General features: G+C 45.4%; 1 protein-coding gene across 1 annotated transcript in view; it reads right to left on the reverse strand.

Moving 5' to 3' along the window:
- Positions 1 to 26,702, reverse strand: part of Actn2 (actinin alpha 2) — a 70,705-nt gene that overhangs the window by 24,416 nt on the left and 19,587 nt on the right. The window contains exons 2-8 of the mRNA XM_038333612.1: positions 17,081 to 17,195; positions 15,696 to 15,815; positions 14,827 to 14,913; positions 11,937 to 12,024; positions 10,014 to 10,092; positions 6,793 to 6,874; positions 1,455 to 1,540 (exon numbers count right to left, since the gene is read on the reverse strand). Coding sequence (XP_038189540.1) covers positions 1,455 to 1,540; positions 6,793 to 6,874; positions 10,014 to 10,092; positions 11,937 to 12,024; positions 14,827 to 14,913; positions 15,696 to 15,815; positions 17,081 to 17,195 — 657 coding nt within the window. The remainder of the gene's footprint in view (positions 1 to 1,454; positions 1,541 to 6,792; positions 6,875 to 10,013; positions 10,093 to 11,936; positions 12,025 to 14,826; positions 14,914 to 15,695; positions 15,816 to 17,080; positions 17,196 to 26,702) is intronic.

Genomic DNA, 26,702 nt, shown 5'->3' on the forward strand with positions numbered 1-26,702 from the left:
ACCTTGAATTCATGGGAGGACCTCAGCTCTTCTCATGACCATGTAGAACTTTCTAGACGGGATACTAGAGACGAGCTTGCCTTAAGATGTTCTTCCATCCATTGTTTAATCTACAAGAGGAATCATTGAGGCAATAAATAATCCTCTGTCATCTTCTTGAAGGGAACTTAGTTCACATCTCTCATAATACGTTCCTCCAAAGGATCAAGAAGAGGTATGTGCCTGTCCTAAAGCAGGGGTGTCCAACTCATGACCCATGTGTCACATGTAACGTGGCCTCAAACTTACAGAACTCTGCCTGCCTCTGCCTTCCAAGTGATGAGATTAAAGGGGTGTACCCCATAGCTGGCTTTATTTGTTATTGTTACATTTTTATTTATTTCTTTTGTGTGTGTGCATGTATAGAGACTGTGCACAAGTAAGTACAGATACATGTGTACCAAGGCACATATGTAGGTATCAGAGTAGACACTTGTAGTGTCTCCTCTCTTTCTACCATGTGGGTCCCAGAGATTGAAACTGGGTTGCCAGGCTTGGCAGCGATTGCCTTTCCCACTGAGCCATTTTATCAATCCGACTTGAAAATGCTCTTTGTGCGTGTAACTAAATTGCATGGTTCTTGAATGTGGACTTTGTAGGTGGCAACATCATGTGGTAATAATGTCAGGGAAAGTAAATAAACACATGCTTTTGCAACCTTTGAGCTACAGGTTAGACACCCCTGTACAGCCCAACACAATCTATCTTTATCCAGTGTGGCCCAGAGAAGCTAACCAACTGGACGCTTTTCCCAAAGTGTGGCTTCTAAAGCCCTGATCTCCCTGACCACATGGATTCCCATTACTATCACCTCTCAGGAGTGGTCTTTATGAAGAGGGCAGAAGCAAGGCACACTTTGTGCATCCAGTCCTTACAGGTTCCCCATGTAAAGGGGACAGGCGAATCTGCAGAAGGTGGATGACTGTTCTCCCAGTGTCCCTCAGACTGTCCTGAGGTATGTGACTGCTTCTGAGGCTGTAGCCCTTTGGTTCCTCTGACTAAAAACACGATTAGTCTTGAATGATGAGCAAACCATTAAAAACAGAGGTCATTTCTAGGCCAAGGAGAACAACAAACAGGGGAGAGGCATTCCTGTCTCTAGTTGCCTTCCCTTTGCCGCTCAGTGCATGCAGGGGACTCTTCAAGCCACTCCTCCCCAGAATGTGCAAATGTTCCCAACAGTTTTCTAATAAAATAGAAGAAATATCTTATAAGGGGAAAGAGTAGAGAAAACCACGTTGGTTATTGTCTAAAGTTTAAAAAAAAAATGACTTGCAGTTTGGAACTTGCTGTGTTAGGTTGTTATGAAACACTGAGATTCCGAGGTCAGATGTGAAGCACACAGACACACACCCAGAAACACGCGCGCACACAGAAGGGCAGCACAGCCTGCTGCGTGCACAAGGGAGGAGTACCTGCTCCGCTCCCGCGAAAGCATGGTAGAAGCAGGAAACGTAAGTCATGATGGCTCTTTCATCGGGTTTGGGAGTGTTGACAATGTCTGAGGGGGGAAAAATAACACGGGACACAGACACACACAGGCGAAGAGGAGAAACCACGGTGAACGGAGGGAGGAACAACTAATCAGCTTACACCGACCACTTTGCTTCGTATTTCATTGGCCCACGACCGGGAACCTCAGGGCAGCTGGACAGCATTGAAATGATTCCAGAATAGGATTTGGGGATTACATTTTTTATTCATTTATTCAGTATATGAATGTGTGTGTGGTTGGAGTTTGTGTGTGTGTGTGTGTGTGTGTGTATGTGCGCGCGCGCGCATGCGTGCATGCGTATATCCACACACATATTCTATGCAATGTGTGCCCCACACACATATGCTATGGAATGCATATTGAGGTCAGAGGACAGCTCTTGAGAGCATTTTCTCTCCTGCCACCAGGTGGAGCCCAGGGATCAAACTTGGGTCATCAGGCTCATTGGTCTTTATCTGCTCAACCATCTTGCCAGTCCCAGGAATAGGGTATTTTAATGGTCTAACTGAGGGCTTGTGCCCTGCATCCTTTGATGGGCTTTTAAAAGTGTATACAGCATGTTGACAGGGATTCATACAGCATGTATCAGGATCATTACCCCGTTTTTGTTAGTTTGTTAGTCTTGTTTGTGACACCCACAACCTTGGCTCTGAGGAAGACAGGTTACTTTGAAAGATGCTAGAGACCAGGCAGGGCTGTCCCCTTACTTCCCAGGCCCACCCTCACGTGCATGGGAGCTCTTTGCTCTGGAAACCACACTGAGAGAGAAGGGAAATTCATTATGTGTGTCTGTGTGGGGTTATCTTTAACGCCTTTGTAACATACTTACCTTCCCACCAAGAGTAACAAAACATCTACAGAAAGCAGCAGACGTGGCTGTGCTTATCACTGCCATTTGTATCAGCTGCTGTAAGACCAATCAGAAGAGAAACAGAACCCGGGGACCGCGCATGCCTTCCTCCTATGATATCATTTCTGGTGAGTGAGTTTTTATCTGGATTTGGTTGGGACATTGGACGATGGACAAAGGGAGATAAAATGAAGGAGATAAAATGATACCCTGTCCTTGTTTACAGTAAACTGTGACCTTGGGTTTGCTGAAGCTCTGAGTGTAAAGAATGCAGGGTCCCACAAGCTGTGGAACCTTTTGGAGAACAACATGAACGGCATGTGAGCAGAAAGTTTCAAGGAAAATCAGACTATGGAAGACCAAGGACTGCTTCCCCAGAACCAGCCTCCCTGTGAGGAGAGGGGGCGGGGAAGGAGGGGCGATTGATAGAAAGATGAGACACAGGAGGCGAAGGGCGAGTGGTGACTTATGTTCCACATCCTCCCTCCCTCTGTGCACCAGAGAGGAGCATGACAGTAACAGGACGGGCGTGCGAGTTACTGCGGCTCTTTCACTAGGGAGGGCTTGCCAGCGTTTACTAAATCTGTGTGGATAAAAGAGAGTTAAGTGCTTGGGGGCTCCTGATAAGGCTTCTGATAAACACTTCCTCTGGGAGGTCTCAAAGAGAGCCTGCCCACCACGCAGCTGCTGTCCGAGTCTGGCTCAAATCACAGAAGTCACACTTGAAGTCTCTGTTCTGAGTGCTTTGAGAACCGCCACAGGAAAGAGAAGGACTGCAGAGAGGAGCGTGCGGCTGGTTCAGAGCGCTCGTGAGAACCGCCACGGGAAAGAGAAGGATTGCAGAGAGGAGCGTGCGGCTGGTTCAGAGCACTTGTGAGAACCACCAAACAGAAGGATTGCAGAGAGGAGGCTAGTATGGCTGGTTCAGAGCGCTCGTGAGAACCGCCAAGGGAAAGAGAAGGATTGTAGAGAGGAGCGTATGGCTGGTCTATAAAAGTCTAAATTACAAGAAAGTACACGATGCTCTGAGAATTCTAGTACATTTACAGGGTTTTCTGTGACCTGGGGGGGCTGAGGTCAACGGGATCCCTTTTACAAGTCTACAAGAAGCATGCCCACAGACCTAAGCTCAGAGGTCACCTCCAAACAGGTGCAAGATACAGTTTCTACCACCTGTTGAGAGTGTGACAGACAGGATGAGAAGAATGCTTCCAGTGTCCATTGCAAGGGAAGCCCACGGCTAAGGAGGTCAGTTAGCCTCGTGATAGCCCACACCCGGATTCAGAGAGCAACACAAATATCACAGGTTGAGACTGACAGTAGTAGGTAGAAAGGCACGGATTCGCCAGGTGTCATCGCTAAGCTGACAGCAGGCGGCAATGTGGCCTGTCAGCACAGCATAGAACAGAGGAAAGGCTCCAGGATCGCTGTGGTAAGAGACTACAAAACGCCTATGGTAATCCATGATGGTCTGCAGGGGTTACATCCCAGCATGCTCTGTGCCCAAGGCCCTCACAATTGTAACAGTTACAAGACTCCTGCACAGGACTCTTCTACAACTGTGGCTGATACAGTTGCATAAACATTCTGGATCATTAAAGGCAAAGATAAAGAAAAGGAATAGTCAGGAAGAACAGCACGTGCCTGCAAGTCCACATGGTGGTTTGAAAGAAAATAGCCCCCAAAGGGAGTGGCACTATTAGGAAGTGTGGCCTTGTTGGAGAATGTATGTTTCTGTGAGGGGGGTAGGCTTTGAGTTCTATGCTCAAGCTACCCCCAGTGTGACAGCAGACTTCCTGTTGTCTTCTGATCAAGATGTAGCCAGCACCGTGCCTGACTGCATGCCTCCATGTTCCCAATGATGATAATGGACCAAAACTCTGAAACTGTAAGCCACCACCTCAATTAAACATTTGCCTATGTAAGAGTTGCCATGGTCATGGTGTCTCTTCACAGCAATAGAAACCCTGACACTCCAGCGCTCAGGAGGCTGAGGCAGGGTGTTGTCTCTGGTTCTGGGTTATATAGTGGATTTAAGGTTAACTTAGAATGTATAGAAAGACCTGCACAGACAATGGGAAGTAAGGGAGGGAGGGAGCCAGGAAAAGGAGGGGAGAAGAGAAGAAGGAGAAAGTAGGGGGAAAAGGGGTGAAGGAAATGAGGCAAGCACCCTAAAGTGTCCTTTAGGTAGAAGGACAAAGTGAAGGCTAACTGCACACCCAACCCAGGACCCAGAGACTAAGGGAAAACCCAGAACAGAGAAGATTGTGAGTAGCTCCAGGGCAGTAATGGTGAGCCTGCTGACAACCAGGAATGCATGTTTGAAAGCAACCCTGGCCTTCCACTTGGGACAGGTGTTCATAAGGCACTAATGAACAGAGATAAACCTATTCATCCACCCTGGATATTAATTCAATAGCTCTGGTATTAGTTATCACATGGAAAGGTCCATGGAGAGACCACATGAACGCGAACTTAGTCTGGAGAGGACAGCTGGAAGGGGGCATTTCTGTGCTCCCTCGAGAGAGAGCTTGGGAGAAAGCACAGGAAGGAGGGTTTCCTTCTGCCTCCATTCTGAGAACCACCCAGGAGCTTGAGTGTTAGCACCCATACAGGGTTTGAGTGTTAGCACCCACACAGGGTTTAGGTTGGCAAATGGTAGCATCGCTAACTGAAAATGGCTGCCACGGTTGAATAGCTAAGGCGCTCAACTCCAGCGGCTATGACCGGACCTTATACAGAGGGCTCGTCCCAGAAGGGAGGAAGTGAAGAACTCATGATGGAGCCCTTAGCCCAGTAGGTGTCAACTAGTATTCGGAACATGTAGAGACAGACGCCGAGAAGAGGTTGTCCTGGGTCAAAGCTGCCACAGGATGAGGAATGTCTGGGGCTTTTAAGCCCAAAAAGGCAGGGAAGGATTCTCCCCTCAGCCTCTGGCCCAACCAACACCCGGAGTCCAGACTTAGAGCTGTGGGGCAAAGGGAACCATGGTGCCGTCAGCCACCCAGCTTGTGATTGTTTAGCCCTAAGATAACTGATAATTAATTGATATTCTCATTAGAGAATAATGGTGCTAACAACAACAAAGAAAAAAACAAAGTCAAATCCAGAGGGCAGACACTTACATAACTTGGGATTCCCATGGTTCCCAGCAGAGAGGAACTGGTTGGCAGTAAGTGTTCAGGAAATGTCTGCTGAGGGTAACTACTTGTGGATAAATGAAATGAATGCACCCTCTCCAAATGCCTGTGCTTTAAACAGCGGGCCACAGGTACAACCCGCATGAATTCACCACTCCAAAGGGGCACAAGAAGTATTTGAAACAAGTCCCCAGAAAGGGAACTGGCAAAAACGCAAACTATACAAAAGCCCTCCCAGGTCTGTCAACATTAAATTTCATTTTTGACAAATTCAAAACAAAGCATTAAAGTTTGGTTAGTACACTGATGGCCAATGTTCGATATTTTAAATTCTGCTCCACAGCTTTTAGCTGGAAAGACTTTCTTTCCTCTTAAGTGATAAATCTCACAAAGGGATTTATCTGCTAAATTTATCTTTACACAGGGAAGAGAAAGGCATCTGCTACTCAACAAAACAAAACAAAACACAGAAAGTCTTTTTAAAAGCAGTAAGCCCACAAAGCCTGCTGTGCAGACTTGCAGTCTCAGTTGCTGGAGAGACTGAGACAGGAGGGTCAAAGGTTCTAGATCTGGCTGGACTGTGGGGTGAGATCAAGGACAGCCTGGGTAACCTAATGAGACTTGAGACCCTGACTCCAAACTGTAAAGTAAAAGGAGGGCTGGGGACACCGCTCAATGGTAGAGTGATTGCACAGATGTGCAGGGCCCTGGACTCAATCCCCAGGACTTTACTACTGTCTATGTGATGTGTGCAAATATGTAGTATTTATTCACACTTGGGATATGCAAACATAATTTGTATCTATACACAGACACCTATCTAAATTTCAATCTATACCAAAGCATTCTGTTTTTATTTTCAAGACAGGGCTTCTCTGTGTAACCTTGGCCTTCCGGGAACTCTCACTAGACCAGGATGGCCTTGAATTCACAGAGATCCACTTTCTATGCCTCCCCAGCGTGGGATCAAAGGTGTGCACCACCAGGCCAGGCTTACATTCTACTTCTTATCTAAAGCTGAAATTTCTGTCAAATCCTATTCCTACAGTTCTGCTGGCCCATTTTTTAGCAAGATCATGTATGATCAAGATAGACACAGCACTCTAACACTCAGGTTAAGGGGCAGAGCTTTGTCGGAATCCTAAGTACTTCAGATGTAACGTGGTTATAGTTTTGCAAAGCTCCCCTCCACAGCCACAGCTTTTACAATCTATAGGTTTTGCTTTTTTTCCCCCCTGTAACTCGGTAGGCCCAATTTTTCATCTCACCTTCAGCATCCAACATTTTAGGGATATCCAAGTGCTTCTCTGCTATTTCCATGGCCAGGTTAATGTTTCCTATGGGGTCATCCTGTGTGGAAAACAAGACAATCAAGTTTTTAAAATACTAAAGCAACGGACAAGACATGCACCTCACTGCAGGAAGGACACCTTCCTGCTCACACGGAACTAGAATTACACAATGTTCCGTCTTATGAGACGGGGAGAGAAACATTAGAAGTCACAGAAACCACAGGACCCATGCAGCTCCACCTCACATGAGGTAAGCAAAAGGTTTAAGAGGGCAAATGCTGGATTAGGAGGTGAGCAGTCAGACTGCTTTGTCACCGGTAAGAAAGGATACCCTGATATGTGTGCGGTAGGGCTATGAAAAAGTCCTCCTCCATTCTAAATCATGAAAGCCATTTTCCAGATGTTTACCCCAATTATACTGTGATGTGTGTTTGACACATCTCACAAAGTCCTACCTTGAACTGATCCTCCTGCTTCTACTCCCCAAGTGACAGGCTTACAGGTGTGCACCACCACACTCAGCTTAACATGTTGGTTCAGAATACAAGCAAGCTGGGGGCAGGAAGATGAAGGGCGGGTGGTACTGGGTGAAATACTTAGCCCACTAGAGTAGTTACAAGGTGGCTACAAGGAGCAGAAATGATACTTCTATTATGTTAAAGGTGAGAGCAGAAATGACACCTCTATTATATTAAAGGCAAGAAAATGACAGTATTAAAAATCTCACATGGATTCGCCATGGTCATTTATTTTTTTTACAGGAAATTATGTTTTCCACCCTATGAAATTGGCTAAACATGAATAGTAAGGTTAACTAGAGATATGTAACCAAAATGCTGGAAAACTAGACTTAACAAAAGCTGTTTTAATCTCTTAAAGAGATGAACTATGGTAAGTCTGAAATGGATGGAAGCAAGAGAGTAAAATCCAAATGAACAGCAGTGCTAGTTCAGGGACAACTTCAATCACCTTTCGGTGCAATGTCATGTAAATATTTCAGATTTCTTTAAATTTATTAATTATTGTTGTGTGTGTATACACACACATGCATATGCATGCGTGCACCTGAATGCAGGCACACGTGCATCACACAACATGTATGCAGGCCAGGGGACAACTTCTAGGAGTTGGTGCTCTCCCTGCTCCGTGTGTCTAGGGATTGCACTCAGGTTGTTAGGCTTGGCCAGGGAGTATGTTTCCCTGCTGAGCCATCTGCCCATTTGAACATCTCAGAAACTGCACTGCTCTGCAAAGCTCTCAGTTCCTTCACTACAAGGGACTCACTGAAGGCCTCAGACTTCAAAACCACATTTTAGATGTGCCCAGAGAGAACACCAGAGTCATCTCCTTTACTTCAGGATATCTGATTATATCAGGCAAAAATGGTTTTTAACTAAATACTGTTTTAATAAGACATATGTACATTTGATTAATCTTATTAAGCAAATATTACTTGCCTGTTTCATGGCTATGTTTATGAAGCTTACTAGTTAAGTGAAAAAAATTGTTTTCAAAAATATGTAAGGAAGATTCCAATACCCAAAACAAAGTGAGACTCAATAACAACCACTTGGTTTAAATTTAAAGAGATGAAATGTGGCAATTCAGTACTTCCTAGCATAGGAAGCCATGACCCTGGGTCTCCCGCCTTCTAGGTCTATAAAACTGGAATGCTAATTCCTGAAGCCAGGTATGATGGCTCACTATAATCCAAGCACTCTAGAGGCTGAGATAGGAGAATTGTCATGAGTCTAAGGGTTGTCTAGACTGCATAGCCATGCCCTATGTCAAACAAACTAACAAAAAGTAAAGCACTGACTTTAGTGTGAAGCCTCAATGAACATGTATGCATGATTTTACACATATGCTTACATATATTAAGACTATATGCATACACACTTATTCATTATATAGAATCTGATATAAATCTGATATAAAGAATGGAAAACTCCTGTCATATATTACTAATTTTCTACCCACTATAGATGACCAATTCCACAAGTCTATTCACTTTCAAAATAAAAACTGATCATTATAAATTGGTAGTGAATCATCTATTTAGAACAAGTTTTCACTTTACAAATGCAATAAATATTCATGGGGGAAACATACATGTGCTTATGTGCGTTGGCTAGTCTGAAACACGACTTTCTACTGTGGTACCCCCAATCCTCATCTTTGGGGAACAAATCAACCTTCGCATGCTCTGAACTGATGAAGACAGGCTGGGGTGGGAGTGGGGGTGCGGGTGGGCAAGTGATAATTAACAGGATTGAGGGAAGCCAGAGGGTACAACTGTACATGCCACACACGTGAGGGCAGCATGCAGAGCCAGTTTCCAACCCAAAACACACAGCACACATGAAGAGCCAGCTCAGCACACCAGCAGGAAATCCGTGGCTACAACCCAAGGCAAGCAGTACGAGACTGCCATGGTCTCAGTCCTAAATCTTCCTGTGTCATTATTTCTGAAGTATGGCCGTTCCAGAGGAGGGCCTTATCTCTCTCTGTTCCACAACCTACACTTTAAAATGACTGTGAGTCTTCCTGGATAGTCCAGGCTGGCTTCCCTCTAACTCACCACTCTCCTGCCTCACCCTCCCAAGCGCTGGGCACCACACCTGACTCTGGAACTACTTCTAAAGATGGAATTTTGAGAGGAGCGCTCCTGTAATCATGGTGCTTAAGATGTAGAGGCAGGAGAATCAGGAATTCAAAGTCAGCTTCATCTACAAGAGCCCCTGTTTCCTACTCCACTGAACCCCAACCTCATCAGAGACCTAGTATATTGAACTGTTTTCTAAGGTTAGCCCCCATCCCCAAATCTCCAAAGCTTCTACTGTAAGACTAATATCTAATTTCTACCATCAACAATGACATCGTTGTGATGATCCTGTGTGAGAAACCAATTAATCAGTTCTCAACAGCTACATAAAAACTCCCCAGAACACTAAAGGGAATTTAAGGACAAGGAATACATTGGCTCAATAGGAAGCAGTCCCTTAGCATATGCCGCATTAAAAAGGGGGTGAACAATTGAACCTTTCTTATTCTCCAGGCTAGTAAAAGCCTTGAACATATGTAAAGCCTTTTGGGCAGCCCGCATCCATGCTAGTCAGTGCTGATGTGCTCATTCTCAGGGTGACATGCTGAGCGTGATGGGTGGGGGACACTGAAAGCCACCCCAAATGAATGACCTTGTTAAGCTTTGAGTAGTCAATGAGGTCGGGCCGGTGTCTGTGGATGAGGGCACAGAGTCCAAGGCCATCTTTCCAGCTTCACAGCACAGAAGAGAAGAATGGGGGTTAATGGAGAGACCCGCAGTTCCCCTGAGTGAGACACCAGCTGTTCCCACCTGATGTCATGAGCCAATGAATGACATCAATGGCCCCTAGATGGACCTTGCGCTTCCCCATGTACACTTCCCTTCCCTTTCCCTCTCCCTTCCTTTTTTAGCAGGCCCAGTCTTGCCAGGGACCCTGCCCCTGTCCAGATAATGAGAGATAAGACAAGTCCACCACTGTCATTGCCTTCTAATCCTGGAGTTTCCTACTCATGTTTTACCCAGTCTCCATTCTGGTCCTTACCTGATACTGCCCAGTAACCCCCTTCCCCAACGATATTGACCCCAGGCGGGAGATTCACCCTCTGAAAGTCCTTATGGTATTTTCAAAGCCAACACCAGTTCCCAGCTACTCTGTCTTTCCTAAGAGGTTTGCTTTTATTGAGTTACCTATTTATTTTGAGACAGGGTCTTTCAGTGCGGCTCAGACTGGCCTCAAACTCTCAACCTTCTACCCTCAGCCTCCTAAGTGCTGGGATTACAGACGGGTGGCACCATTCTGAGCTTACTTTTATTTTAAAGGCTAAAGCTTATAGGTGAGGTCACAGGATGTCAGCAGGGGCAAAAACACCACTATTAATGGCCCCTGGGATGCTCAGCTCTAAGTGTACTGTTAACCAGCAGAACCAGTGAGAGCAGGGCATGGGAGGTATCCCTCAAAGAGAAGCAGAAGAAGAACCTGATGGAGCATCACTTGGAAGGGCTTAGGTCCATTTGGCCCAGTGTGAGAAGAGGAGAGCGGTTAAGTATAGACAAACACCCTATAGGCTTTCACCCTAGCTGGCCATTTCAGACCCCCTGGCTTCTTAGGGACAGGGAGGGCTTCCTTTCTCCTCTGCTTGCATGGCCTAGCTTGGTGCTATCATCCTGGAAATAATCTAAGGTATTTTTAAATACATTTTTAAAAACAGTTCTTTGAGTTTCAGATAAGCATACATTTTAGTCACATTCATTCCTTACTCTTCCCAATCCCTCTCAGATCTACCTCCATCCTCCCAATCTTCTCCCTTCTTCCCTCTTTTCTTTCTTCCTTTTAAAAAGAAATAATACATCAAGTCCAATTTGTGCTGTCCACATCCTCATGGGGAACCATCCACTGGAGTATGGTAGACCTATCAAGGGTCACACCCTTCAGGAAAATTGACCCTCCCTCTCCAACAGCCAACAATCTAATAATTTTCTAGCCAAAGTACCTCACAATTGGTTACTCTGGTAACAGACTTTCTCTCGTTATCCATAGACCCATGGGGAACTCACCATCCAAGGGATGAGAATATGACCAAGCCTGTGCTCACATGTGACAGTATAGAAAACCACCTGGGAGCTAAGCCTGCAGCCAGCGCCACACGGCACTCTCACGCCAATTCTACATTGCATTTGTCCTGTTCTCTGCCATTTTTAAAATGTGACTTTCCTGTTTGTCTTCAACTTTGACTATTAAAGCTGATGGACTAAGCAGGAGAGGCCAAGGTGGAGGAGTGTCTGGAATGGTTGCGGAGTCTTTGGGGTCCCAATGACACAGATAAGTCCACCACTCCTTCCACAAGGAGCCCCCAGATCAGACTAGAAAGGACCCGGGTGCAGCAGTAGACTCCATTTACGAACGTGTCCCCTTGTTTGCAAACCCTCACAAACCGTCTGCTCTGGGAAACATAGCTTTGCTTCGACTGTGGAAACTAGTCCCTTGACAGGAGAGATACTAGTACAAGCCACGTGGTTCTCCTTGCCTTCCTGGGCTCTGGGAGACAGGTAAGGCCTCGACAGCCCTGGCACTTACCTGGTGTGGAAGTTTTGGATGTTCACATTTCTGTATGGGGCCGTCTTCCTCTGACACCACAGGAGCAGACCTTCTTTGGCAGATGTTTCTGTAATGGCATCAAGAAAAGGTGTTTGGAAGGAAAAACACTCAGAGAACGGCTATTTTATTTTGGCATACAAAAAAAAATCATTTAGGGGAAACCAGACAATGTCATTCTCATAGCTATACCTGAAAAATTCAAATTTTAAATTTGATTTATTACTAATTACAAAATTGCAACCAAGGCTATGGGAGGTAGCTCAGGAGTAGAATGCCCACATGCTTGGTGTTTCCATGGCACTGAGTGCAATATCGTTCAACCAAACCCAAAACGAAAACAAAAACACAAAGAAGAGAAACCTAAACAACCTGTCAGAAAAACACCTCACCCCTGTAATGCTAACTGGAGAAGGATTTGCTGGGCCCCCCTTAATTCCACACCCTGAAGATGTCACGAGAAGTTCGAGGCCAACCCCACCCACCCTAAAAACAGCATTCACACGGATCAGCATGCACAGTCTGATGTGCTTGCTACCTCCCTCCTTCCCTGGCTCTGCAGGTCATTATTACTCCTATTTTTTTTCACTTTATCAAAATTTATTACTATGCTTTTTAGCCTAATGAGTGTTTGATCACTGTAAATCTTTTCCTTAAATGTTTATTTCTCTAAATTTTTTTTAAAAAATTAAATTGTGTGCGTGTTTGCACTTGTGTGTGTGTGTGCCATGGTGTACATGTGTCAGGAGTCGGTGCTCTCTCCCACCTTGTGGGTTCCAGGAAGCAAAACTCGGGTTGTCAGGTCAGGACTGCCTGCTAGCTCATCTCTTCACAGCACCTCTTGCAATTAAATCTGAATTCAGAGCTGTTGACAAATGTCAGCTTGACATTCTGAAAATCAGAGCTGCCTACTTAACTCTCAAAGCACAGCATGCGTACCAGCAGATTAGGTTTAAGGGCAAGATGGACTGCCAATACTCAGCTTGCTTTAACTTGCTAACTAAGAGCTAACTAAGCCTCAGTGGCGAGTGGTGGAGTGTTCTTCCCAGGCTGGAAGAGGCTCTGATGCTGGTCTCTCTGGTGCTTTAGTGACTCACCAGCCAGCAATCATTAAAACCACCCAGTGGGGCTGGAGAGAAGGCTCAGTAGTCAAGAGCTCACATTCTCTCCCAGCAGACCTGAGTTCAGTTCCCAGCACCCATGCGGAACAGCTAATAACTACTTCTAATGCCAGCTCCAGGGAATCTGACCTGCTTCCTGGCCTCCAAGGATACCCACACACACACACACACACACACACACACACACACACACACACACCACTCCCCCCATACATATACATAATTGAAACTAAAATAAATCTTTAAAAAATCCACTTGCCTGGTTTTTTTTTTTTGCTTGTTTGTTTTTTACACCAGATGACAAGAAGCCTGTAGTATATGCCCTTAGAGAACTTTTAATTTGCTTGTGACTCCCTTGTTAGAACCCCACACCCATTTACGTCATCTAAACTGAATATTCAGTTCAGGCTCAGAAGTGACAGCCAGTTTGAAGAATGCACAGACTGCATTTGAAAACTCCTGCACAATGTGGTTCTATAAAAGTGCATTTCTTTATGCTAATGAAATAACAAGATGTTTCCTAAAGGTTCCCACTTTATTAAAAAAAACAGTAATTTGTCATAACCGTTGTCAATTTCTATACACTAAGTTTAAATATTTAAGCAGTTACAGTCACTTTATGGAGTAGACACTATTTTGAAGACCAATTCACACTATCACATTAGCTGAGCTAGGAGCATCTCCTGTTTTTTCTTTTTCTTCTTTATTTGAGGGGAATGTAGAGAATGTTTTGCGGATTACGTAGCCCTGACTGCCTGGCACTATGAAAAACACTACGAAGCCTAAGGTGTTTTCAAACTTGCGCTCTTCCTGTCTTACCTTCCTCATGCTGGGTTTGTAAGTGACAGCCACCATACACAACTTTCATTGTTTTGCTTTTCAAGACAAGGTTTCTCTGTGTAGCCTTGGCTGTCCTGAAACTCACTCCATAGAACAGGCTGGCCTTGAACTCGCAAAGATCTGCCTGCTTCTGCCTCCCAAGTGCTGGGATTAAAGACATGTACCACCACTGTTTGGCAATGCCCAAATTATTATTATTATTATTATTATTATTATTATTATTATTATTATTATTATTTTCCAGTTGTAAGCCTGAAGAACTTTGCCCTAGGAGGTTGTGAGGATGGCTCTGTGGCAAAACATCGGCTTAGCATGGGCAAGTCAATCCCTAGTGAAAAGGGACAGAGAGAAGGAATAGAGAGGGAGTAAGGGAGGGAAGGAGGAGAGAGGAAAGGACAGAGAAAACAAAGAAGAAAGGAAAGCTCGCTGCTTATTTCCTTAGTAATTTGTTAACTTCCTAGTGCAACAGGCAGCAGAGAGACCAGTGTTAAAAGTAACGTCTGCTCTGAACATGTGCTCATCTTTTGCAAAGTGATTCCACCCCAAGAATAGAACAGCACCATCAGGGTCTTTTTCCACAGAAATATGAAATCTTTGAAGACTCAATTTAGATGCTTTTCATGACTGTTCAATGTCACAATATCCTACTCAGATTTTTTTTTGTTTTTGTTTTTTTTTTTTTTTGTTTTTTCGAGACAGGGTTTCTCTGCAGCTTTTTTTTTTTTTAGAGCCTGTCCTGGAACTAGCTCTTGTAGACCAGGCTGGCCTCGAACTCACAGAGATCCGCCTGCCTCTGCCTGCCGAGTGCTGGGATTAAAGGCGTGCGCCACCACCGCCCGGCCCTACTCAGATTTTAATTTGCAAGCACAGCTCCCAGCCCAAACAGCTGGATCACCATCTGAGACTTTTACCTTCCACAGAGATGTCCTGGATGGCAAAGCGGAGGATGATGGTCCAGATCATACCCAGGGTCATCTTCACATTGCCATCGACTATTTCTGTGGTGAGAAAAACAAGTTAATGGGCAGATGACACAATCGGTACGCAACTCGTTGGCAAGGACACACAGTCGAGGACCCGTCTGTTTAAACAAGTGTCTGGTTCTATGGCATTTGTAAGCAAGTGGCTCTAAGTTTAGATATATTCTGAGTTAATAAGCAGCACCGGTCTTGTATATGCTTTATCACTGCAGAGCACCTAGGAGTTCTAGGGCCCCGTCAGAGAGAAGGCATTCTACCCGATCTCTGCCCTGGCCCCTCCTGCCATCTTCCCTAAATGGCAGTTGCATGGTGACATGCAGCTCCTGGGTTCCCCTGGTGCCCAGTCTTCCACAAACAATGGGGAGGCTGCTCCCTTCCTAGAAATTAGGTATTTTATTCAGTTTTGTTTTCTTTTGAGACAGGGTCTTACTATGTAGCCAGGGCTGGCCTTGAAGTCCCTACGTAGCCAGACTGGGCTCAAACTTAGAATGGACCTTAGCCTCTCAGGTTCTGGGATGACAGGCAGGTCTCAACACCACACCTGGTCCTAGTGACCAGTTTCTAACCTAGAATCCTTCAGACATGAATCTTCTTTCTCATTCCAGTCTGAAGAAGACAAGGTGTGGTACTTGATGTTCGTATTTACCAGTTAGTCTAGAACCTGGTACCCACTCCTGGTTCTCAAGTCTATAGGCAGTGCCCAGGGGGCATGACATAGGCAGGCGTGGAACATTGTGGGAGGGTGGAGAAAACCGAAGGCAAAGGCCACAGCCTCCCTTATGAGGTCACTTCTCACCTACCTTCAGCCCCAATAGACACCAGTTTCACCCCCTTGCTGGCTATGTAATCCAAAGCCTTGTTGACATTCGCAATCTTGTGGAACCGCATTTTGCCCCGGTCAGGTTTAGGCAGCCTTTCCCCTGAAGGAAGAAAAGAGAATCGTGCAGAGTACTGCCTGGGCTCTGAATCAAGGAGTTAAATACTAGAGTCTAGGCTCTGCTTAAGAGGAAATGATCACCCCATTGCTCTGACCTGTTCCTGGTTTCCCTGAATGACAAAGAAGGAATACATGCAAAGTCAATGTGACCAAGAGAACTATAGCATCAAGGCTACTGCACCCTTTGCAGACGTAGGCATATCAAGGTCTGGCCTTGAGCCAGCTTTCATATTCAGAAAGAGAGAAGCCAGTTGGTGGCCTTGAAGCAGTCAGAGTTTCTGGCTAGCTGCTAGAAGAAGTTGGGTAGCCTAATTCAAGCCACAGAAGTGGCTGCCAGGGCTTCCTAGACATCTGGTTACGAGGTTATCTGGACTAGAGTGGGCTTGCCATTCTGCTTCTGAGTCACATCTCGAGGGCCACCCACCTACCCTGCCTAGTCTATACATGATGACAAGTCCAGGGCAATCTTTACACATGTTCACTCATGTGAAACACATACCCTGACCTGGACCAGAGGTCTTATGTCTTTCTGTAACCCGCACTAGTTGGACTAAAGGTGAAACAGGTATCATGGCAGGCAGTACAGAAGTATCCATTTTTTCTCTCTTGTTTTGAGATGTACAGCACACTGTTTTGTTTTACCAGGGGTTTTTTGGTTTTTTTTCTTTCGCTTTTTGAGACTGGATCTCATCATGTACCCTAGGCTGGCCTGCAACTCCCTATGTAGCCTAGGCTGGCTTCAAACTCATGGTGATCCTTTTAATCCAGACTAGAATTAAAAGGATGCACTGTTACATTTAGCCCTAAACATTTGAAAGTCCAGTCTATACAGAATCCATTCTTCACTGGGGGAAAAAAAAACAACAACAAAATCAAACAAACAAATGAAACCAAAAAAAAATGTCCAACCCAGGCGATTATTCTTTGAAAAAGTTTTTCTTGACTTTGGCCTTGTTCTTTGAGATAGTGTCTTACCGTGTAACCCTGGCTTTCCTGGAACTTGCTGTGTAGACTAGGCTGGCCTGCAACTCACAGAAATCCATCCACCTCTGCCTCCCCGTTGCTAGGATTAACTGCACCCAGCTTTTTGCCATGTTATAGCCAACCAAGTTCAAAGAATATGTTCATCTTTACAGACACTGTCCTGCAGGTCACAGGTGAGACAAGTCTGAGCCCGCACGCCCACCCATCTTTACAGACACTGTCCTGCAGGTCATAGGTGAGACACAGTCGAGCCCATACGCCCACCTGAGATGACTTCCAGAAGCAGCATGAGCTTGAGGCCATTCCTGAAATCCTCCTCGATGTTCTCGATCTGGGTGCCCGCTTTCCGCAGGTGCGAGTTGCACCAGGCAGTGAAGGTCTGCAAGGAAAATCAGACTTGGTGAGTACAGGCCAGGCAGTTAGCAGACCTCTTCTTCATGGGACACACCTGGCACCTTCGAAAGCAGTACTTCTCAACCTGTGGGTAGCAACCCCTTTGGGGTCAAGTGACTCTTTTACAGGGGTTGCATATCAGATATCCTGCATATCAGATATTTTCATTATGATTCATAACAGTAGCAAAATTATAGACATGAAGTAGCAATGAAACCATTTTATGATTGGGGGTCACCACAACATGAGAAACTGTATTAACAGTCTCAGCATTAGGAAGGCTAAGAACTACTGAAACGGTCTGTCAGACACTGGGGCTACCTGGGCCTTCTACAGGAAGCAGACTTCAACAGAGACACAAAGGTGAGCACTTAGTAAAATCTCCATAGAGACAAAATTCATTTGTTTGCAACTACAACTTGAGGAATTTATTACATTTATTTACTTATCTGTTTGTTTATTCTGTGGAAGAGAGAGGTACATGGGTCAGAGGAGGCAGAAGTCAGAGGACAGCCTGTAGGTCCCTCCTGTCCTGCCACCAGGTGGCCTCAGGGACAGAACAGAGGCGGTCAGTGCTTCTACCTGCCGAGCCCTCTCTCGCTCCTCTTGAGGAGCTTAAGCTTTTACCTTCCAGGAAAAGTGGCTCTACACTGACAATGGCTGCGCCTTCTGAAGAACTCTTACTCTGAAGGAAAGAGACTAAATAAGAACATGCTTTTAGTCCTTGAACTCAGCGAAAGTAAGCTTGCCTGCTGAACAGATAGATAAATACTGCTGAAGGAATGCTGAAACTGCTTTCTGTGGAGGATGGCTGACATCGTAGTGCAGAGGAGGGGGGACCCGTAACCACTAATTATCGGTTTATCTTGAAAGAACAATAATTTTAAGTTCTCAGCTTAACCAATTAAAACAAATTTGTAGTATATTATTTAAAAAATAAAAATAGCAATACCCTCCTAGGAGCCTATTCTATGCCTTGCGTTAGATTCTGGATCTTTTAAAGGTTTGTATTATTTTTAAGTGTGTGTGTGTGTGTGTGTGTGTGTGTGTGTGTGTGTAACAGAGAGAGAGAGAGAGAGAGAGAGAGAGAGAGAGAGAGAGAGAGAGAGAGAGAGAAGGTGCCCATGAGCCCAGTAGATCAGCAGAAGATTGCTCAGGTACCCATGAGCCCAGAGATGAGCCAGATGGCCTGGAGCCTGCGTTAGCTACAGCTGGTTGAGGGTGTTGGGGACTGAACTTGGGTCCTCTGGAAGAGCACTACGCGGTCTTAACCCCTAAGTCATGTCCCTAGTGCCTAGACTCTGGATTTTAAACTTGACTAAGCAAGGCCCCACCCCGAATGCCGCTAGGTTCTGTCATCTGAAGAAGTTACTGGTACAATTTGCAAAGGAAAACGGACCATGCATTAGTGCCGCCCTGCGCCACTCTGTTATTTTTCAAGCTTCTTTTAACTTGGCTTTCACTCGTGTGCTATTTCCTGCCAAAACCAGATCGGCTTCTTTGGGCAGCTGCTGGCTAAAAATGCAAACTGTCCTCTAGTCACAACAGCTGCTGGGCCCAGGGACAAAGTGCCTCGCACAACAAGTGGGGGAGGGGTGGGCAGGGGACACATAAAGGGGTCTGTACTCATGATAAGAAAAGTCAACCTCTCCCACACAGGCTGCTTCCAAGCAGACCCGCCCCCCCCCCAAAAAAAACACAGTGCCCACGAAAAACAATTCTCCCAAGTAATAAAGGGACTTTTGAATTCATCAGTCATTTGATTCAAGAACTACGTGAAGCTGATATAAATTCAATGGCAAAATGTGTGAGCATTTTCTCAAGATTTACAAAGATCAAATTTGCCTCGAGAGTCTAAATGAATAATTACTTCTCCTAAACACACTTATAGGTATAAACATGGAAGCCCTAATAGACCCAGCACCTACCAATGTGGCAGTTTCTTGTACCGAGTGGCTACAGAAACTTATGTAGCCTCTAAGCTGCACGGGTCAACATTCAAGCACTCAGTAAAAGGTGGTGCTGCGGCCACAGAGAATAGTAGTACTATCTACTGGCAGCACCGTAGATAGTAAGGCTTCCTATATGAAGGCAAGATGGCGACAAGAACGCTGCTTACGTGTAGTCTGTATTAATTCTATGTACTCCTCAATTGGTAAAATACTTGCACGGCATGCATTAGTCCTGGGTCTGGTCTCTAATACTAAATAAAAACAGGGTTTAATCGCAGAATAAGGAGTTCAAGGTTACTACCGGCTACATACAGAGTGTGAGGTCAGCTGGGCTACATAGAGTTTGAGGTCAGCCTGGGCTACATGAGACTCTATCAAAAAAAAAAAAAAAAAAAAAAGCAAGCAGACAAAAAACAGGGCCAGCAATATGGCTCAGCAGGTAGGAGTGTGTCACCAAAGCCTGATGTCTTAAATTGGATTTCTAGGATCCACATGGTGGAAGGAGAGAATATCAACTTCTGAAAGAAGTCCTTACACTACACACACACACACACACACACACACACACACACACACACACACAATTTAAAGAATTTTTAAGAACCAACATTACACAACAGAACTGCCTAAAAGGTGCTCTTATTTGTTTACCTGACGTCAAGATTAATAACACGTCTATGTGACCGTGTGGGAAAGACACAGACTACCCGAGCACCTAAAACCTGATGGAGGAAACTACAACGCAAACGTGTGTAGAGTTGCTTTTTCTTAGGCGCCACTTTAAAAAGGACCAAGGGACAAGCTGCGGTAGCTGGTGTCATAGCATTTGCTTCCTTCCGCAGTCAGGGTATCAAAGCACTTTCTGTACACAGTCCCAAAGCTGCTCATGACCTCAGCACAGGCTTCAAACACCCCGTGGAGTGCTGTGAAAAATCACCCTGATAACGTCTTTTCTTGGGCACAACTGCAGTGGAGGCTTTATCATACATGTTACAAAGCTGTGCAAATCCAGAGACTGAGTGAAATCTGAACGGCCAATGTGTTCGGCGGGGTGCAGCCCCAAGACCAGCCTATCTTTAACTGAGTTCTTCAAAGTGCTCACAAAGGGGGTGGCTGAGCACCACGGAACGGGGGCTCAGAAGGCTCCATAATAATTGCTGAAAAAGAGGCCAGAGCATACTGAAATGGAGTTGTGAGGCTTTTCCGAATGTTTGACTTTTTACAATTTTTATTGTCGCAGCCTAGGAACACTGGTCCTACACCTTTGCTATCACAGGGGCTTCTGGGAGAAGTGTTTGGACCCTTAGGACACACAAGAAAGCAACAAAACTCCACAACCGTCTGGAGTTTTCTTTGTAGGTATTCTTGCTTAGTGATATATAAATATACAGCAACATATATATTTAAAGTCTATGGGAATTGAACCTTGGAAAACTCAAACAGCCATAGAAGTAGGACCACATTACCCTAGGAAGCACCTCGGGTCTGGATCCCCTAGCCGGATGCCCCATCTTAAAGGAAAACCTGCACTCTGTTCTCACTGAAGACAGGCTATGGGGAAAGGACATAAAAGACTGCTCCACAGTTAACCCCAGAATCTGAGATCCTCCTGGCCAATCTGAGATCCTCCGCCATCTTCCCCCCAACTCAAACCCTCTGTCACCTCACTAGTCCCACTCCTCTGCACCTAGTGATAAATCCAAGTGTTTTAGATATCTGGAAATAGGTACACAGATAAGTACAGTGGCATGTGAATTTAATCCCAGTCACTTGTAAGGCTGAGGCAGGAGGATCGTGAGTTCAAGGTCAGTCTGGGCTATGTACCAAGGACCAGTGTCACAAAAGGGAGTGAGGCAGCCATAAAGTCATGTCAGAGGAAAGGTTTGGCGGGGGGGGGGGGGGGAGTTCAGGGAATGAGGCAGCTGCTGCCAAGCCTGACAAACCCATATGGTGGAAGGAGAAAAGTGACTCTTAAAAATTGTCCTCCAACTTACACACACACACAGTGGCAATGTATACAAATACACACACACAAATAAAGATAATAAAAATATTAAAACAAAAAAGAGAATTCAGAGCCCCACAGAGAGATCCACGATGGGAAACCCCAAGCCATCTACTCCCCAAAAGGAAGACAAATGAATTAGTGCTCCAAATAAATTAAGTTTGAAGTCCCATCAGTGACAGACACTGCCGCTGTGGGTGAGGATTAAATTTATTGCCAACTTGACTGAATTTTGAATTACCTAGGAGACACTGCTAGGCATGCGGGAGGAAGAAGGATGCGCCCCATCTGGGAGTGGCACCATCCCAGGTACTTTGTCACAGCAAAAGGAAAGAGATGCTATGTGTGGTCCTTAGACAAGTGGAGTGAATACAGAATCCCTTTCCGGAACACAGAGAATCACAACTCCCAAGGTGCTCTGTGGGCAGTCTACAGGCACAATGGCTTCCCTTTCTAGTGGTACTCATCCCTGGACTCTAATAAAAGCTCTCAAAGGCCAGGAAGCAGCAGAGTGGGGCCGAGATTCTGGTCCTGCTCTGGTAGCTTATCAGTAGTCACTTGCTTTCATCTGGTAAGATTGGAGGACACTCAAACCATCCAAAGTCTCTCTACTTCTGCCACAGTCCTGAAGATGATCCAGAGACTTGGGGGGAATGTGGTCCCCAGACCTTGAAACATGGCAGCTAAAGATTAGTGAAGCTTTTTTCCAGGAGCACATGTGAGAGAGGATGGTTCACTTAAGAGCAGGAAAGGCCTTCCATCTTTCACAAACAACTTAAATCCACTGCTGTTCCCCACAGTGAGATTATAACACAGAACATGTGTGCTCAGTGATGAGCACAGCTTAGGTCCTTGTTGAACTGAGGATGGGAACATGCGCTGTTCAGCTGCTCTGCTTCGTTCTTGGCTTCAGTTTTTAGCCAATTACACCTATTTCATCCATTCATAAAACATTTTATTAAATTCGTTCATGAGGAATGTTTAAGGATAAGAAGTTACATCTATAATTTACACTTTTTAAAACGTTTTTATGTATATGGATGTTTTGCCTGCAGGCATATCTGTATACCATGTGCAGGCCTTGTGCCCACAGAGGCCAGAAGGTGTCAGGAGTGACAGTCAGTTGTGAGCTGACATGCGAGTCCTCATGTAAACTGAACATAGGTCTTCTCAAAGAGCAGCCAGTGTTCTCAACCACTGAGTCATCTCTCCAGCCCCATGTAATTCTTCTTGCTTGTTTTCTTTTATTGTGTAATTATTTTTATTATTCCTCCTTGGCCACATGTGTACCTTAAGAGAGTGTTGCTGGGGACACAGATGGGGACACTAAGACTAATCACGAACTTAGAAGAGTCTGTTTCATCTCCTCCTCCTCCTCCTCCTCCTCCTCCTCCTCCTCCTCCTCCTCCTCCTCCTCCTCTTTTCTCTCCCTCCTCCCCACCTTGGCTATGGCACTTGGGGCTTAACGTAGGACTTCATAAACGCTAGGCAGGTGCTCGACCGCTGAGTACCTCCTCAGTAAAAACAGGGTCTAAGTTACTCAAGCTGACCTTGACTCGTCCTCCTCAGTAAAAACAGGGTCTAAGTTACTCAAGCTGACCTTGGCTCATCACGCTATAGCTCAGGCAAGTCTTGAATTTGTGATTCTCCTGCCTCAGACTTCTAAGCGGCTGGGATTATAGGTCTGTGTCACCAGGCCCGGCCAGGTTACTCTTAGTAAAAAGCTTCTAAGTCTGTTCCACTCTTTCATTCAACCCTCACCACCGCCTGCTCTCCACATGCAAATGTTGGCACGATCCTAATACACGGCTCCTCTACTCCTTTGCTCGCCTCCTCTGTCAACAACTACTACACATAATACACATTCCAGACACATTCTCTAACATGGAAACTCCTTGGGGTTTTTCTAAATGCAATGGACTGGGCTCCACAGAATGAAGGTCAAGGGAGGAGGAGAGGTCTTGTGAATTCACCAACAATAAGACAGCATGGTCCATGCGGGCACGGTCGGGAGCCATGGAAGCACGCCATGACTCTGAAGTTACTTGCCATGACCTTACCTTGGCGAGTCGAGAAGCACACACTGTCTTTTTAAGCCTGCCCTGACGCTCGCCCTGGCCTAAAACCTTCAGGTGGGACAGCCAAAATTTCCCAAAAAGGAGCAGGGAGGACGGGCAGGGAGCTGAATCCAGCGTGAAAACATGGCTCAGAACTCACAGTCTATTTCTGACTGTGACACCGTGCAATTATTTGTCCTTCACATCCTGGTGGCTGCCCAGCTATAAAACAGGTACAGTCACTGCCATGATCTGCATTAGGAGATGGTTTAAATGATTATTAGGAGGAGAAATACAGGAGTGAGCTGCCAGTGTCCCCTGGCAAGATGATCCTGAACATACTCTGACAAAAAAAATTGAATTAATTTAAACATATATATATTACAAACACAATTTTGTTTTAAGTTGATTTTTGAATGCTCCATTTATCATTGTTTATAACAATTGCTTTAACAGTGTCTTCTACTTCATAAGTTCCTATTTTGTCAAAATCACTGATTGCCTTCCTGATTCTTGTTCACTATTTCAGAAGGAAAGGAAGTTTGTTCAGAACCATAATGTTCTCACGGTTTACATGGCCAGGTAGGCAGTTATTTCATGCTCTGCCAACAAACCTCTGCTTAATCTCTAAGATTATGTTAGACACGACATGGGAAGCACAGGTCAGCCACCCCTGACTACAGAGTGAGTTCATGGCCAGCTAAATCTACAGTGAAACCCTGTCTTATAAAAAGAGAGAGAGGGGGAGGCAAGGAAATCAGAGAAAGGGATAGGGAAAGGGAGGGAGGAAAGAAACAAAGAGAAGGAGGAGAGAGAAGATGGATGGATGGATGGATGGATGGATGGATGGATGGATGGATAGGAATCAAGCCACTTGAGACTCTTACTCAGGTAGGGAAAGCTGTCTCGGAGAGACAACCAATCCTTAGTTGTGATTTAAGCCTGCTTGAGCCGGGGAGATATTCCACCTTTGGTATCTAAAGATAAACACACAGCTGCCTAGCCCAGTTCATAGGATGTTGCTACCCAGGCTAGAAGGGATACAACGTCTGTGTTCCAAGAACCCAGATGGTTGCCAAGTCTTCATCTTTCTCAGATTTATCAAGAGCACTGACACCACATTTCAGAAACAAACAGCATTGTTACTCTTTGTTTTTTTTTTTTTCAGCATTGACATCACTGTTCAGAAACAAACAGCATCGTTATTCTGTCTTTGTTTGTCTTTTCAAGACAGTCTCATACAGCCAAATGTGCTGGGAACAGGCATGCGCTACACTGCCTTGTCTAGTTTATAAGATGCTGGGGGTGGAACACATGGTTCATGCATGCTAGGTCTACTAACCGAGTCATACCCTCAGCCCCATAATAAGCCTATCTTTGAAAATTACATTTGTTTAGTGTGTGTATGTGCATATGTGCCTGTATGTATGTCATGATGTACATATGGAGATCAGAAGACAACTAACTGGAGTTGGACCTTTCCTTTTGTTGTGTGGGTCCTGGGAATTAAACTTCCGTCATCAGCCTTAGACAGGAGCCTTTAACAATTTTTTTGGTCAATATTAACATATCTTAACTTTATCTGATAAAAAGTATTCAGATCATTAGTTTTGCTGATAAGAGGAATCTCTGCCTATGTAATTAAAAAAGAACCTTACGCCGGGCAGTGGTGGCGCACGCCTTTAATCCTAGCACTCGGGAGGCAGAGGCAGGCGGATCTCTGTGAGTTCGAGACTAGCCTGGTCTACAAGAGCTAGTTCCAGGACAGGCTCCAAAACCACAGAGAAACCCTGTCTCAAAAAAATAAAAATAAAAAATAAAAAAAATAAAATAAAAAAGAACCTTACTTATTGCTAAGGGACAATTAAAATGATAAAGTTACACTTAAGTCAGGACATGGTTCATAACATACTGGATACACCTCCAACGCTGCCTTTCTCATGTTCCCAGAGGACCAGAGCCTGTCCACCCACTTCAGAATGCCACCGTCCAGTCTCGGCCATGAGTCCATTGGATTTCACTAGCAAACATGGCTGCCTTTAAGTGAGGTTCGGGAACAGCAATGGTGGCAAATTTAATGACGTGAAGAGGACACAAAAGGGAAAAGGGGAGATCTTGTGGATTCCCTCAGGACGCGGGATGCTTTCTATCCAAGGCCTAGGGACTCTGAAGTCGTCAGGATAGGAATGCTAACAAGTATCTCGAGGGCTTCTAGAAGCCCCGCCATCTTCACTGAACACCCGGGCATTGCTGGTGAAATCAGCAATGCAGAAAAGTAGGGCTCAAGCCGGGCGGTGGTGGCGCACGCCTTTAATCCCAGCACTCGGGAGGCAGAGGCAGGCGGATCTCTGAGTTCGAGGCCAGCCTGGTCTACAAGAGCTAGATCCAGGACAGGCTCTAGAAACTACAGGAAAACCCTGTCTCGAAAAACCAAAAAATAAATAAATAAATAAAAAATAGAAAAGTAGGGCTCAGCAGGGAGCAGTCCTTGGAGTGTAGCGGTGTGTCATAACCACTTCCTGTTTGGGGTTTGTTTGTGACAAGGTCTCGGGTGTCTCAGGCTAGCCTCAAACTCCTGCTCCTAGCGCCTGAGTGAGTGTTCGGACGACCGTAAATCTGACACGTGAAGTTCTGGGTTCGGAGCTTTGTATATGATAAGCAAGCACTCTACCACCTGAGGCGCATCTGGAGCTCATGCTTTCTTCTTTGAGACAGGGTTCCACTCTGCAGCCCAGGCTGGCCTCACAGGTGCAATCCTCCTGCCCCAGCCTCCCAGAAACACAGGCTTGAGTTACCATCACGCATGGAAGTCTGTTGTTGAATATGATCTTACTCATCAAACATTCAAAGTGTTACTAAGTTCTTTTTAAAAACCAAAAACGCTCAGAATGTGTATGTGTCCAAGTTCTACATTTAAAAAAAAATATCAAGCCAAACTTAACTGTAGAATTCTCAAACAACAAGAAAGATTCTGTAAGCTGAGAGAGAGGGGAGGGGGCAAAAAATATACCAGGCAACTTTACTGGAGAGGATGTGTAAAAATAGAATCCACTCATGGGTGATCAAGTGGGTAGCTCACCGTGGCTCATCCGGCACTTAGAGAGCCGGTCTTATCCAGACCTGGCCTTAATCAGAAATTCTGAACTGGGGACTTTAGGCTCCAGCTGCCAGACTCATGAGTCTGCCTTCTGTCTAAGCCACAGGCTGCTCAGAATTCAGAAACCCAAGTGCTAAGAAGTTGTGTAGCAAGAAATAATGCTTTTTGGGTTCCTCAACAAAGCTGAATCTAGCCTGGGGTTTGATGTGTGGGAATCTTCCTCAAAACATCCAAAAAAGGGGGAGTGGGGAGAAGGCTGAGCGGTTAAAGTGTTTGCTGCACAAGCATGAGGGCCTGCGTTTGGACCCCCAGTCCCTACCTCTGGGGCTCCCACGTCTGGAGGCTCACTGGCCAGCCAAAAGGAAAATGGTGAGCTCAGGTT

This window comes from Arvicola amphibius, chromosome 6 (assembly GCF_903992535.2).
Source record: "Arvicola amphibius chromosome 6, mArvAmp1.2, whole genome shotgun sequence".
Classification (NCBI taxonomy): Eukaryota; Metazoa; Chordata; class Mammalia; order Rodentia; family Cricetidae; genus Arvicola; species Arvicola amphibius.